Source organism: Oncorhynchus nerka, linkage group LG16, assembly GCF_034236695.1.
Source record: "Oncorhynchus nerka isolate Pitt River linkage group LG16, Oner_Uvic_2.0, whole genome shotgun sequence".
Taxonomy (NCBI): Eukaryota; Metazoa; Chordata; class Actinopteri; order Salmoniformes; family Salmonidae; genus Oncorhynchus; species Oncorhynchus nerka.
In genome coordinates this window covers 22,377,592-22,391,670 of record NC_088411.1, presented here as the reverse complement: position 1 = coordinate 22,391,670, position 14,079 = coordinate 22,377,592, and the positions used below count along the sequence as shown (strand labels likewise).

Genomic DNA, 14,079 nt, shown 5'->3' with positions numbered 1-14,079 from the left:
TTGCTATGTATAACAAATCCAGGTACTTTTCATGTGTTTTAGTATCTATGTGGCAAGTTGAGCCAAGTCAATTACTAGTATGTTCTATTTGAGGCAGGCGATACTATGCTACCCTGGTTGGTGTATGGCTTAGATTTGAACAGATTTTTTTATTTTTTATTTTTATAGATTGTCAATCATTGTAATCTGTGCAAGAATACCATTATTCTCTTCCTGTACAGATGTTGGTCTGTGTCACTCCCTCATAGGTTGAGTTATTATATTACACAAAATGGCTGTGGAGGACAGCGGGAGACGGGAGGACAGACAGAAAAAATTACAGACAGACTGAGTGAGCGGGGGAGAGACAGATGCACCAAGAGACGGAGAGAGAAACACACACAGGAAGGCTGTGTGCTTTGTCATCCATGGCATGGTGTCACTGTACAGTAGTTGTCATTGTGTTGCATAAGTAGATATCCAACACATGTAATCAATCAAGGCCCTGCTTTACAGTGATGAGATTCAGGTCAGGTAGATGATAATCCACCTTAATCCCTGTAGGTTTACTAGGCTACTTTACTAACCTGCTCCAACCCAGCCCTCTATGGCCAGGCAGGGTGATACTCTATAGGCGGAGGAGTGAAGGGTGATTCTCATGAAACTGGCACTTGACCTAAATAATTCCTCTTGGATCACTAAGATTAGATCTGCTTATTCTTACCATAATCCACCAATATTTCGGAAATATTAAGAAATGTAATTTATACTTTAGCAATTTTGGCTTAATCTGATAGTGCCTTTTTTTCTTTATGCTTTAAGTACATTGAATGTGGTTTATACACCCATATTTCTTGACCACTCCTACTTAATCACATAACTGACGTTAGTTACCAGCACATCCATTGACTATACATTAGAATTAATTTATTATCATTACCGAAATGAAGGTTCTCGTTACCTAAACTGACCTAAAATTGATGTCGTAATGACAAATGTGTGTTTTGATAATGAGCCCCTTAGAGCAATTTGCAAGTAATAGGAGATGGGCAAGTTGGTACGGTAATGGTTCTTTACGTTTTTTCCAATTTGAGCTTTTTTGTGATTTTGGTAATGAGACGGTCAAGTGTCGTAAAGAGGGTGTTTGAGAATAAGATCCTCATTCTGAAGGCATATAAGTGAAGAAATTCAATAAACTTGTGCTCGTCTAAGGACGATGATGATCTAGAGATGATGCATAATGTGAATTCAACTTTACAAAAAACATTTTTTACAGCAACTTGAAAAAGTTTTAGGGTAATGAAAAAATATGTTCACAGATGGTGTTTTTGCGTAATAAATATTATTGTTTAATGTAAACTTCAACTAGTATACAATTTGTATGATTTATGGACAGTACAGCAACGTATGCGTTTATATATAATTTGTATTTTTTTATTCAAATAAGTTTGGCTTTTCTAATGTAGAATTGTATAAATTGACCTTTAATCTGGACACATTTTGGTAATGAGAATTTAGTGTGAAAATGTTCAAAATTCAGGTGAAAATTTAATAATAATAATAATAAGACACTGTGCCGTAAACAAGGCATCTTGATAATTGATTGTTGCAGATGCATCATGGTTATCTAAATCAATTTGCTACTGCCATGGTTTAAAAAAAAAACCTGCTATGACATCCTGATACTCTTACAGATGCATGGCCACTGCTCACAGGAAGCTGACTTCTCAGCCAATAACAATACCAGATGTGCAGGCGTTTGTTCCAAGGCAGCACTAACAAACATGATCTCGGCCTGAAATGACATAACCTCTCTTTCCCTGTGTACTACACACTTTCGAGTTCGACAGGTTTGTATTTATCCTTGGCTAGGCATTCAAACTTTAGTCTTCTCCTAGCTAGGTATTTACCTGACAATGTGCCCTAGGCTTGTAGAATGTAGGTACATAATGCAAGCGACTTCAATGGCTAATTTCTCTGAACAGAGAACCCCCCCCACCAAATTCATAATGAATACATTACAAAGGATGAAGAAGCAATGGGTGTACTCCAAGCAGCAGCTCCATACTAGTCAGACATAGAGAACTGATGCTGTATACTGGTTGTTGCGGTGGGATCGGCATGGGGGGGGTCCATGGGTGGCTTTTGATCATTTTATTGGATTCCTCATGTCTTACTCATTGTTGCGAAGATTTATGGCCCAAATCCGATGTTATGTATTATATGAATCGTATAAAATAAAGGGCCAATTTGGGTGCATCAAATTATATTTCAACAAAGTAATGTTTCAGGAATGCTAATTTTATGTTTCTAACTACAAAAACAATTTCGGAACAATCTGAGATGGTGGGGGTTATGAAATGACCCTATTGTATGTTACAGTGGGGGGGGAGTATTTAGTCAGCCACCAATTGTGCAAGTTCTCCCACTTAAAAAGATGAGAGGCCTGTAATTTTCATCATAGGTACACTTCAACTATGACAGACAAAATGAGAAAAGAAATCCAGAAAATCACATTGTAGGATTTTTTTATGAATTTGCAAATTATGGTGGAAAATAAGTATTCTTTTTAAGTGTGAGAACTTGCACAATTGGTGGCTGACTAAATACTTTTCCCCCCACTGTATATAGTACGCTGTGTTATTGGGAAGGTGGGGGACTCAGTTCCATTCAACTATATTTTGTTGAGTTATCAGGGAATGTAGCTATGCTTCAGTGGATGGACACACTGGCTAAAGAACTCACTGGACTCTGTATTCAGATGCTACACACAGACACACACTGCTGCCAGTCATCTGGAGTTATGAAAATATGCTGCAATCACAGTAACCAATCGCATGATGTTATCATTACAGAGGAACGGAGCGTGCAGTCCCTAGTTTGCCTTATTGTCTCTGTACAGATTTAGTTAGCCCATCAGACAGTGAGAGTTAACGTAGTTAACCAATTAAGAGTGGTGATGTAGGCCCACAGTGGCTCACTGTCCGATGGGCTTACTTTAAATCTGTAAGGTGTTCTTCAATGTTGGTCCTATGCACCTGCAGGGTGTGCACTGTGCAGGCTTTTGTTCTATCCCAGTTAACAAACCTATAGCCTTTTAGCCTATGAAGTGCGTGGTAATTTGAATTCATGCGGACCAGAACAAAAGCCCTGTAGCCTTCCAGGTTTGAAGAGCGAGGAGTGCTGTAACACTCCTATTAGGGGGTCATCAGTACTGTAGGGGCTCGATTCCACCAGCTGTATTGTGTTGGTGCCCCTGCCCTGTGTGAGGGCGCTAACAGTAGGCTGCTGTGTGTTCAACTAGGGAACCGTTAGCTACAACTTGGAGTAGAGCGCTTCACTGCATCAATCAGTGAACTGGGATAAACTGATTGGCCCCTCCCCTGCCGTGTCATTGGTTGGCTGGCCTGCACGGAATGGCCTGGCCCAGGAACGAAGGTTCTGGGCTAGATGATGAGTTCACTCTCACACTACTGTTCATGCACTGTGACTACACACAAACATGAACACACACTGAGTATCTCCTCTGCTTCTCTTCTTAATCAGATGCAGATCTCTGCTTCCCAGCCCAGTCTGCTGTCGCCTGAGGTGAACTGGCTGGTTGACCTAGAAAGCACCTTTTTATAATGCTGTGCTGAGCATGACTTTGTGCTAAAGAGGCTTTCGGGGCTCGTTTCCACAGACCCATTCAGTGCTGCCTGGTCAAGCAGTCGAAATCTATAGTTGTCAGTGTAAGACCCCTTGCAGGGGGTGAGGGAGTTGACAGTCGCGAGCTACTGTCTGTCAAAGCGTGGGTGCAAGCAATTAAATGTTTCTGTGGGGAATGGGAATTCTCCCATAGGGTCGTTTTGTCTAGACTTATGTGGCCCCCCCCACTCTCTCTCTTTCTTAATTTCTCCTTTTCTCTCTCCTCTACTTAGTTCACAATTTTCTCAGGCTGTAGTTTTCTAATTTGTGATACTTCTGCCATCGTGCACCAGTTATTGTTTAAGAAACTACAGTAATGTGCATAAATAAAGGGTAAACGAAATGAACCTCTAACTAGGATTGTGACAATACGAGTAGCCTATATCCTCATTTTTTTTTCATGGCAACAAAAACAATACGAAGCAGACTCAAATCTTTTTCAAATATTCTGTGCTATAGCTTGGAAAGTAAACAAATGTGACTGGGTGACATTGTTTTTGGTTGCCCGAAAATGCTAATTCACTATTTACACACACACACACACAGTGTTATATATTGCCTGCACATAGGCAAGGAATCAGAAAGATCCCCACTGAACATCTTTGTATTTTTGTTGCTATCAGTCAAATAAATTCTCAGAAGGCTGATCTACCCTGACTGCCATAGTCTTCACATTAAACAATGGGGAGGAACCAGAAATATCAGTTACAGACTACTGGAAATCGTTGTAGTTTCACTTAAATAAATAAATCAAATTAACCTGCCTAATTGGGGAAACCTCAGCGCATGCTCAACTTGCATGACTGCTTAGTTCACTTGCCCCAGGCGATAGGACAACCCTTTTATGTCAATCCCTGCTTCTAAGTATCGTGATACTGGTATCTTCTCAACCCGACATCTAACCCAATCTCTCACTCTTCTCCTCTCTCCTCCCACAGTAGCCCTTTTATTCCCAGGATGGAGGAGATTGTTGTAGCCGGGATATCGGGCCGGCTTCCTGAGTCAAACAACCTCGAGGAATTCTGGGAGAACCTCTTCAATGGGGTTGACATGGTAACAGAAGATGACCGAAGGTGGAAGCCAGGTGAGCCCCCGTGACCTTTCCATGACCTGGATGTGATTATGACCCATAAACATCAGACATTATTTGTTTCTTTGAACTCTGAAAGGACTCACAACAAGCTTTGAAAATCTGACTGACACACAAGCTACCTTGCATCACAGTGTAATCTACACCGTAAACTGATGAGTAGCTTGTATCATAAATTGGGTTGCAGTTTTGAACCAAAACATACATTGTAGACCAATATTTCATTCGAACATCTGCCGTAAATGATGTGGGTGTACTGCCTGGTCATGGAATGTTACATCAACCACATGCCTAGCATTTCCTAGCATGACCTGGTTAGCTATACTTTTCTTTTGCATCACCATCAATGTGGGCAGGTTAATGAGTAGAATGCTGAATGCTTCCTCCAGTCTTTACGGGCCGTTTGTCAGTCAGTCATTCATAGATATATATATATTACTCAGCAAAAAAAGAAACGTCCCCTTTTCAGGACCCTGTCTTTCAAGGATAATTCGTAAAAATCCAAATAACTTCACAGATCTTCATTGTAAGGGGTTTAAACACTGTTTCCCCATGCTTGTTCAATGAACCATAAACAATTAACGAACAAGCACCTGTGGAACGGACGTTAAGACACCAACAGCTTACAGACGGTAGGCAATTAAGGTCATAGTTATGATAAGACACTAAAGGGGCCTTTCTACTGACTCTGAAAAACACCGAAAGAAAGATGCCCAGGGTCCCTGCTCATCTGCGTGAACTTGCCTTAGGCATGCTGCAAGGAGGCATGAGGACTGCAGATGTGGCCAGGGCAATAAATTGCAATGTCCGTACTGTGAGACGCCTAAGACAGCACTACAGGGAGACAGGACGGACAGCGGATTGTCCTCACAGTGGCAGACCACGTGTAACAACACCTGCACAGGATCGGTACATCCGAACAGGATGGCAACAACTGCCCGAGTTACACCAAGAACGCACAATCCCTCCATCAGTGCTCAGACTGTCCGCAATTGGCTGAGAGAGGCTGGACTAAGGGCTTGTAGGCATGTTGTAAGGCAGGTCCTCACCAGACATCACCGGCAACAATGTCACCTATGGGCACAAACCCACCGTCGTTGGACCAGACAGGACTGGCAAAAAGTGCTCTTTGAGGAGTCGCAGTTTTGTCTCACCGGGGGTGATGGTCGGATTCGCGTTTATCATCGAAGGAATGAGCGTTACACTGAGGCCTGTACTCTGGAGCGGGATCGATTTGGAGATGGAGGGTCCGTCATGGTCTGGGGCGGTGTGTCACAGCATCATTGGACTGAGCTTGTTGTCATTGCAGGCAATCTCAACGCTGTGCATTACAGGGAAGACGACATCCTCCCTCATGTGGTACCCTTCCTGCAGGCTCATCCTGACCCTCCATTATGACAATGCCACCAGCCGTACTGCTCATTCTCTTTGTGATTTCCTGCAAGACAGGAATGTCAGTGTTCTGCCATGGCCAGCGAAGAGCCCGGATCTCTCCCGTCTGGTACCTGTTGGATTGGAGGGCTAGGGCCTTTCAGCCAGAAATGTCCGAAATTGCAGGTGCCTTGGTGGAAGAGTGGGGTAACATCTCACAGCAAGAACTGGCAAATCTGGTGCAGTCCATGAGGAGATGCGCTGTAGTACTTAATGCAGCTGGTGGCCACACCAGATACTGACTGTTACTTTTGATTTTGACCCCCCTTTGTTCAGGGACACATTATTACATTTCTGTTAGCCACATGTCTGTGGAACTTGGTTTGTCTGTTGTTGAATCTTGTTATGTTCATACAAATATTTACACATGTTAAGTTTGCTGAAAATAAATGCAGTTGACAGTGAGTGTTTCTTTTTTTGCTGAGTTATATACACCTAGATGGTTGATGGGGGGCATTCATCATCTTGGCATTCATCAAAACAATAGGAACACGTTCCTAATATTGAGTTACCCCCGCCCCTTTGCCCTCAGAACAGCCACAATTAATCGGGGCATGTACTCTACAGGGTGTCAAAAGGGTTCCACAGTGATGCTATGTTGAGTCTAATGCTTCCCACACAGAACTGTTGAGCATAAAAATCCTTCTTAAACTCGTCTCCTTCCATCTACACTGATATTGAAGTGGATTTAACAAGTGACATCAATAGGGGATCATAGCTTTCACATGGATTCATCTTGTCATGGAACGAGCAGGTGTTCTTCATGTTTTCTATACTCTGTGTATAATTTGATTATGTGAGCTAAACAAAAAATATCTAACTTTTTAAAAATCTTTTTAAATTTTTTATAACTAATGTTCTTGTCCCCACTACAACAAAAACATACTTAAATACATTTAATATTGTCAATTTATTTGAAATACTGTAGAATTCCAGACTGCTCCTACTATGGAGTGCCAATGTGGCTTCGAACCCTCTCAATGGCCGATACATAGCATCATTGATCACAACCCACATGAACCCAAACGAGCGCTGGTAGCCGTTAGCTGTACGATGAGCCTCTGATGTGTAAGAGGTGCTCTGTAGTCGCTGAAGGTGTCTTGTCAGTGCTCTGCCCTGCTCTGCTTGCTGTTGCTTTTCACCACCTGGCTGAGGTGCTGGGCTGTTGGCACTGCTACTCCTTGGCTTGTCTTGTTTAGCTTCTCTCTCTCTCTCCTTCCTCTTTATTTCTCGTACTCTTTCTGGCTCTGCCTAATTCACTCAGTTTTTCTTTCTTGCTCGGTCTCTCTCTCTTTCTGCCTTTCTCCCCATATTTTTCTTCTTAGCCCCGTCTCACCTTCCTAGCTGTCTCACTCTCTTACTCCCTCGTTTGCTTGGTTTCTCTCTCTCCTCTGCTCTCTCTCCTGTTTCCTCTCTCTGTGAATAGCACCTCTCATCAGTCAGTGCCTGGCAACCAGCTAAAGCTCGCATTCATGTACTAAAAGGCTCCGGGCGAACGGCGCCCCTAAGACCACACACCACAGGAGAGGTGGGAAAAGCAGGGATGGAGGGAGGAGAGAAAAGGAATGGAGAAAATAAGGGAGGAGAGGAAAGGCCCTTGTTTGCTGTCTGCATAGAATTACTGAGAGGAAGGAGTAGTCCTGCTTTAGATTGTGTGTAAAATGATTACTTGAATTAATATGTTCACTATTACATTCATGGGGGAATTATCCAGGTTATCCAGTCAGTCAGTGACTACCGGTAGAACACATGCTGTCTGGGGAAACCCAATTATCCGGTTATTTATCCCTCAATGCTCCACTTGTCATTCCCATTCATTCCCAGGTCTGTACGGTCTTCCAAAGAGGAACGGCAAGCTGAAGGACATCAGTCGGTTCGATGCTGCGTTCTTCGGGGTCCACCCCAAACAGGCCCACACCATGGACCCCCAGCTACGCCTCATGCTAGAGATCGCCTACGAAGCCATTGTAGACGGAGGTGAGGAGAGGGGTGGATGGATGAGTAGATTTTATTTGGGAAAACTGTGTAAAGATTCCAAGTCAAATATATTTGTTTATTTGGATCCCAATTAGCTGTTACTATCACAACAGCTACTCTTCCTGTCATCCACACATTTAGATTAGATTACCCACATGTCACAAAGTTAACGTTTTAAAGTTTTTATAGACCTGTGTGTGTGAGATTCATTGGTGTAATGTGTGTGTGTGTGTGTGTACAGGTCTGAATCCGACAGAGCTGCGTGGCAGCAGGACAGGCGTCTACATCGGAGTGAGTGGCTCGGAGGCGGGCGAGGCCTTCAGCAGAGACCCAGAGGAGTTGCTAGGATACAGCATGACGGGCTGCCAGCGTGCCATGTTCGCCAACCGACTCTCCTATTTCTTTGACTTCAACGGTATGATCTCATCTAACACGGCAGTGGGTTCTCTCAAGCAGTTTTGTCACATGGTATCAATTGTCTTAATCTATCCCTAACGCTACAGTCTCCTGAGTTTTGTCTCCTCTCTCTGTCCCTCCAGGCCCCAGCACAGCCATCGACACCGCCTGCTCCTCCAGCCTACTGGCTCTGGAGAATGCCTTCAACGCCATTCGCCACGGACACTGTGACGCCGCCCTGGTGGGCGGGGTCAACCTGCTGCTCAAGCCAAACACCTCTGTGCAGTTCATGAAGCTGGGCATGCTCAGTCCGGAAGGAACCTGCAAGTCCTTTGACTCCTCAGGTAAGAGAGGGAGAGACCTGGATCGTGTTCAAAAAAATCGCAAAGTACAGAACTAAATGTTGAAGATAAAATGCTTCTCATGCTGAAAGCACACCCACATACAGCAGCACTATTTCCTGGTCCGACCCTGAAAGCGCATTAACGTTACTTCCTGGTGCGCTCCTCTCTGTGTTCCCCCAGGAAACGGTTACTGCCGTTCGGAGGCTGCGGTGGCGGTACTGTTGACCAGACGTTCCATGGCTAAGAGAGTGTATGCCACGATACTCAACGCTGGTAACAACACTGACGGATACAAGGAGCAGGGTGAGCCGACACCCCATTATATAACACACCACGGAGGGTACCTGCCCTGTCTGGAATGAAACCCTAGACATAGCCCCTATCCCCAAGGCACTGAGGCAGTCCTGGTCTGATATACATCTCCAGCCCCTACCCCTTAACTTTCCCCAGATCTATAAGGATTTGATGACTGTAAGCAACATGGTTTTATTTCTGCATAACCCTCTGGTAGATTGCATATGGTTTCCACTATATTTCTCACACCAACGTGTGGCCTGGCTTACGTAAGTGTCCTGTACTGTAAATGCCAAGCAGTAGCTCGGTAGAAATGTTATTTTTGTGGAGAAACAATTCAGTTGCATTTCACAATGTCTTTTGGCCTATTGCCCAATAGGTTGTGAGGCCTCACTGACCCACTACGCACCCCTTGGAGAAATAGCACCACTTTTTAAGTCTCTATTCAATGTAACAGGCCCGCTACACTAGATGCGTAACTTTTATCTAACGTGAGACACTCCTATTAATTTAAACGAAACCTGGGCGTACGCAGCATGGCTCCATGAGAGGCTTGTGTTACTCAGCGTAAAATTACACTCTGGTTCTATTTTCAAGAATTTGACGTGTGACTCGCGCCCCCGAGAACACTTGATAAATTAGTGGCTTTGCTCACGCTGGCAAAAAGTTCCACGTTCAGTGTGGCAGCTAAAAACCCAGTGTTTTCCTGACTCTCCCGTGGAACCCCCCTGTAATCTGTGTTTTCCTGACGCCCCCGTGGAACCCCCCTGTAATCTGTGTTTTCCTGACGCCCCCGTGGAGCTCCCCTGTAATCTGTGTTTTCCTGACGCCCCCGTGGAGCTCCCCTGTAATCTGTGTTTGTGGTGTAATCTAGCTAATACCCGGCCAGATACAACTCTTTTTGAAATGTAGACCCATTAATGTGGTGTAATCCACACACACACACACACACTAACCTTTCCCTCAATCACTCCTCACACATTTAGCACTGCAGGCATGTGTTCATATACGACCTAGCTGAAGAGGAGACACATTCTCTGGAGTGTAACACTGGAACACACACACACACACACACACACACAACGTTTTAGGATGTTCAATACCACACTTCACTCCCATGCCCCTCCCTCCCAAGGTACAGATCTTAGGATCAGCTTTCCCTCCATCACCCCTAGCCTTTACCATTAGTGTGGAAAATGCTAACTGACTCGAGATCAGCGTCCACGGGCAACCTTACCCTTCACCGCTGTTAGCCACTCGTGGTAGTGCACGTCGGTGACATTTGTTATACCAAATTACCTAAAAGTAATCTGAATGGCTACAAAATAATTGTTTAAATGAAGTGATGTATTGATTGGTGTGTTCTTCCCAGGTGTGACGTTCCCCTCAGGTGAGATGCAGCAGCGGCTGGTACGTTCTCTCTACCAGGAGGTCAACATCACACCTGACCAGGTGGAATACATTGAGGCCCACGGCACCGGGACCAAGGTGAACACACACACACACCTATCTATCTATATACACACACACACAACACTTGTTTCATTGTTGTTGGCTCATATCACCACCACACCCAATAACGTAATGTTCTGTGGAAGGTGTTCTGTCACATTCCTCCCCCTGATACATCTGGTTCCCTCAGTATTTGTTTCACTTGGTGACTTCCGTCCTTTCTCCTCCCAGGTCGGCGACCCGCAGGAAGTGAATGGCATTGTCAGTGTGTTCTGTCATTCAAAGCGTGACCCACTGCTCATTGGCTCCACCAAGTCCAACATGGGCCATCCAGAGCCTGCCTCTGGCCTGGCCGCGCTGGCCAAGGTAAGAACTGGAATGGTCTGGGCTAACCTCCATACAGGACAAAAAAGTGTTCTAAAGTCCCAATATGTGCAGGCAAGTCCAGCACTAACACACTTTTCTTTCTGTCTCTCTCTCTCCCTCCATATTTTTCTCCCCGTCTCTCTCTCGCTCTCCCCCTCTTCCAGGTTGTGTTGTCTCTGGAGCGAGGTGTGTGGGCTCCCAACATCCACTACAACAGCCCCAACACAGACATCCCTGCCCTTAGTGACGGCCGCCTCCGCGTCGTCAACGAGCCCATACCAGTCCGTGGCGGCATCGTTGGCATCAACTCTTTCGGATTTGGCGGCTCTAACGTTCACGTGATCCTCCGCCCCCCTGGTTTCAACACACCAAAAAGCTTTAAAGTGCCCCCCAAGACCCCCTCTGTGTCCTCTCAAGTACCCAGGCTCCTCCAGGCCTGCGGCCGCACAGAGGAGGCTGTCTCCGCCCTCCTCAGCAAGGGGAAGGAACACTCGGGCGACGACAACTTCCTGTGTCTGCTGAACGAGGTGTCTGGGGTACCCACGGCGGGGATGCCCTACAGGGGCTACACTTTGATTGGCTCCAAGGATGATGTCACAGAGGTGCAGAAGACTGAGGCCACGCCCAGACCGTTGTGGTACATCTGCTCAGGTAAGAGAGAAGACAGGGGTTAGGAGAGAGGAGTTTATTCAAGCCTCAGCCTAATGGTTAGTGTTAGGATTGGGGGTTAATGTGATCCAGGATCTGTGGTTTAGGGTAACTTCTACCTCGAATGATGAAAGCAGTGGTTCAGGAGAAAGGTGTGTGTTAACACTTGTGTGTGTATCTCAGGTATGGGCACCCAATGGGGTGGGATGGGCCGCAGTCTGATGCAGCTGCCAGAGTTCAGGGAGTCCATCTTGCGTTCGGACATAGCATTGAAGGACACGGGGATGTGTGTGTCCAGTCTGCTCATGGAGGCAGATGAGAGCACCTTCGAGGACACGGTCCAAGCCTTCGTAGGCCTTGCCGCCATACAGGTACAGCAGAGCAGCCATCTTAACTAAGGTTGGGGGGGGGCACTGAAACCAAAAAGCTTTGGAAATAGGACTACTGTCTGTTATTTGCACAGACAAAAAGCACACAATGCCTCTGACATATCAAAGGCAATCATGAAGATGACCATTTAAGATGGTCCTGTGTGGCTGTTGGTAGAGCATGTGAGAAATGTATGCACGCATGACTGTAAGTCGCTTGGGATAAAAGCGTCTGCTGAAAGGCATATAATATTTATATTATTGTAGTATGCTCAAAAGTAACCGCTGTCTGTCCCCCTCTCAGATCGCCCAGATTGACCTGCTCCAGAAGCTGGGTCTGCAGCCGGACGGCATTGTGGGCCACAGTGTGGGAGAGCTGGCCTGTGGCTACGCAGACGGATCCCTCAGTCACAGTGAGGCTATCCTGGCAGCCTACTGGAGAGGGAAGTCCATCAAGGAGGCTAACCTGCCCCCCGGGGGCATGGCTGCAGTCGGTAAGGACCAAAAAGAGAGGATACCCTGCACCTTAGACTGTTTCCCTATGTACATACAGCCATTATTGCTAGGTATTACTGCACTGTTGGAGCACCTGAGAACATATGTGTATCCACCAATAAACTTTGATTTGGGTTTCGCTCTCGCTCGCTCTCTCCCCACCCTCCTCGCTCTCTCCCCACCCTCCTCGCTTTCGCTTTCTCGCTCTCTCTCTCAGGGCTGACATGGGCAGAGTGTAAGGCTCAGTGTCCCCAGGGTGTGGTTCCAGCCTGTCACAATGCTGAAGACACCGTCACCATCTCTGGCCCTGCGGTAACACATTTTGGTTCAAATCCTTGCAACTATCAATAGCTTAATGCGCTATTTTTAAACACCCTTTTTTTAATACTATACTATTGAGACCACTTCTGTCTGTAAGCTACATTTTGTCCTGTAAAAGCCTGACACTGACACGGTGCACTTGTTTTCTGTATGCAGGAGGCAGTGAGTAAGTTTGTATCAGAGCTGAAGGAGAGTGGTGTGTTTGCCAAGGAGGTTCGTAGTGCTGGTGTAGCCTTCCATTCTTACTACATGGCCTCCATCGCTCCCGCCCTGCTGGCTGCTCTCAAGAGGGTAAGACGACGTTTATGACTGTGTGGCTTAGTCCAAAACATAACACTTAAAATAAAAATCAATTCAGGAAAGGAATTGAAACTAAATGCATGAATTTAAAAAATAGACTGCTTTCCACCTGCCTGGGAATAGAATTTCAAGTCATCTGCCAAATATACTGAAACCCCATCTCCACTCTCTTTGTAGGTGATCAAGGAGCCTAAGCAGAGGTCTGCCAGGTGGATCAGTACATCTATCCCCCAGAAGGACTGGGACAGCCCGCTGGCTCTGTACTCCTCAGCAGATTACCATTGTAATAACCTGGTCAGCCCTGTCCTCTTCCAGGAGGGCCTGAGCCTGGTGCCTGATAACGCTGTGGTGGTAGAGATAGCACCACATGCACTGCTGCAGGTTAGTATACACAATGTAGAAACACACACAAACATAGGATGGCCTGATAAGACTGTGGGGTTCAAGACCGCACCACACACTGCTCACACAGGCTATAGAATTGTTTTTACCTTTATTTAACTAGGCAAGTCGGTTAAGAACAAATTCTTATTTAAGAGACCGCTGCGCCACTCGGGAGCCCCAAGAAACACACACACACACCAACCTCTGACAAAAATGCAGCATACTTATCATCATTACTGTGTGAAACCTTGCGCTGTCTACCCCTGCAGGCGATCCTGAAGCGCAGCCTGAAGCCCACGTGTTCCATCCTGCCCCTGATGAGGAGAGGCCATGCCAACAACCTGGAGTTCTTCCTCTCTCACATTGGCAAGGTCTACATGAACGGGTCAGTACCTGCTGCTGACACGCCACGCCTCTGATGATGTCATCATTATGCAACTGATTCTATTCTCAACCTACTGTAGCTTAAACACATAGCTTTAACTGGTGTTGTGCATATTATTTTCACAGTACTGCAAGATGGCCTTCATACCTTTGCCATTATTTT

The 14,079-nt window shown here is 45.7% G+C and overlaps 1 protein-coding gene across 1 annotated transcript in view; it reads left to right on the top strand.

The window, feature by feature from the left end:
* Window positions 1-14,079, top strand: part of LOC115144264 (fatty acid synthase) — a 29,852-nt gene that overhangs the window by 2,012 nt on the left and 13,761 nt on the right. The window contains 14 exon segments of the mRNA XM_065002520.1: window positions 4,605-4,750; window positions 8,012-8,164; window positions 8,406-8,579; window positions 8,704-8,904; window positions 9,085-9,207; window positions 10,571-10,686; window positions 10,882-11,016; window positions 11,181-11,667; window positions 11,848-12,035; window positions 12,337-12,526; window positions 12,745-12,839; window positions 13,005-13,139; window positions 13,326-13,529; window positions 13,802-13,917. Coding sequence (XP_064858592.1) covers window positions 4,624-4,750; window positions 8,012-8,164; window positions 8,406-8,579; window positions 8,704-8,904; window positions 9,085-9,207; window positions 10,571-10,686; window positions 10,882-11,016; window positions 11,181-11,667; window positions 11,848-12,035; window positions 12,337-12,526; window positions 12,745-12,839; window positions 13,005-13,139; window positions 13,326-13,529; window positions 13,802-13,917 — 2,444 coding nt within the window. The 5' untranslated portion in view covers window positions 4,605-4,623.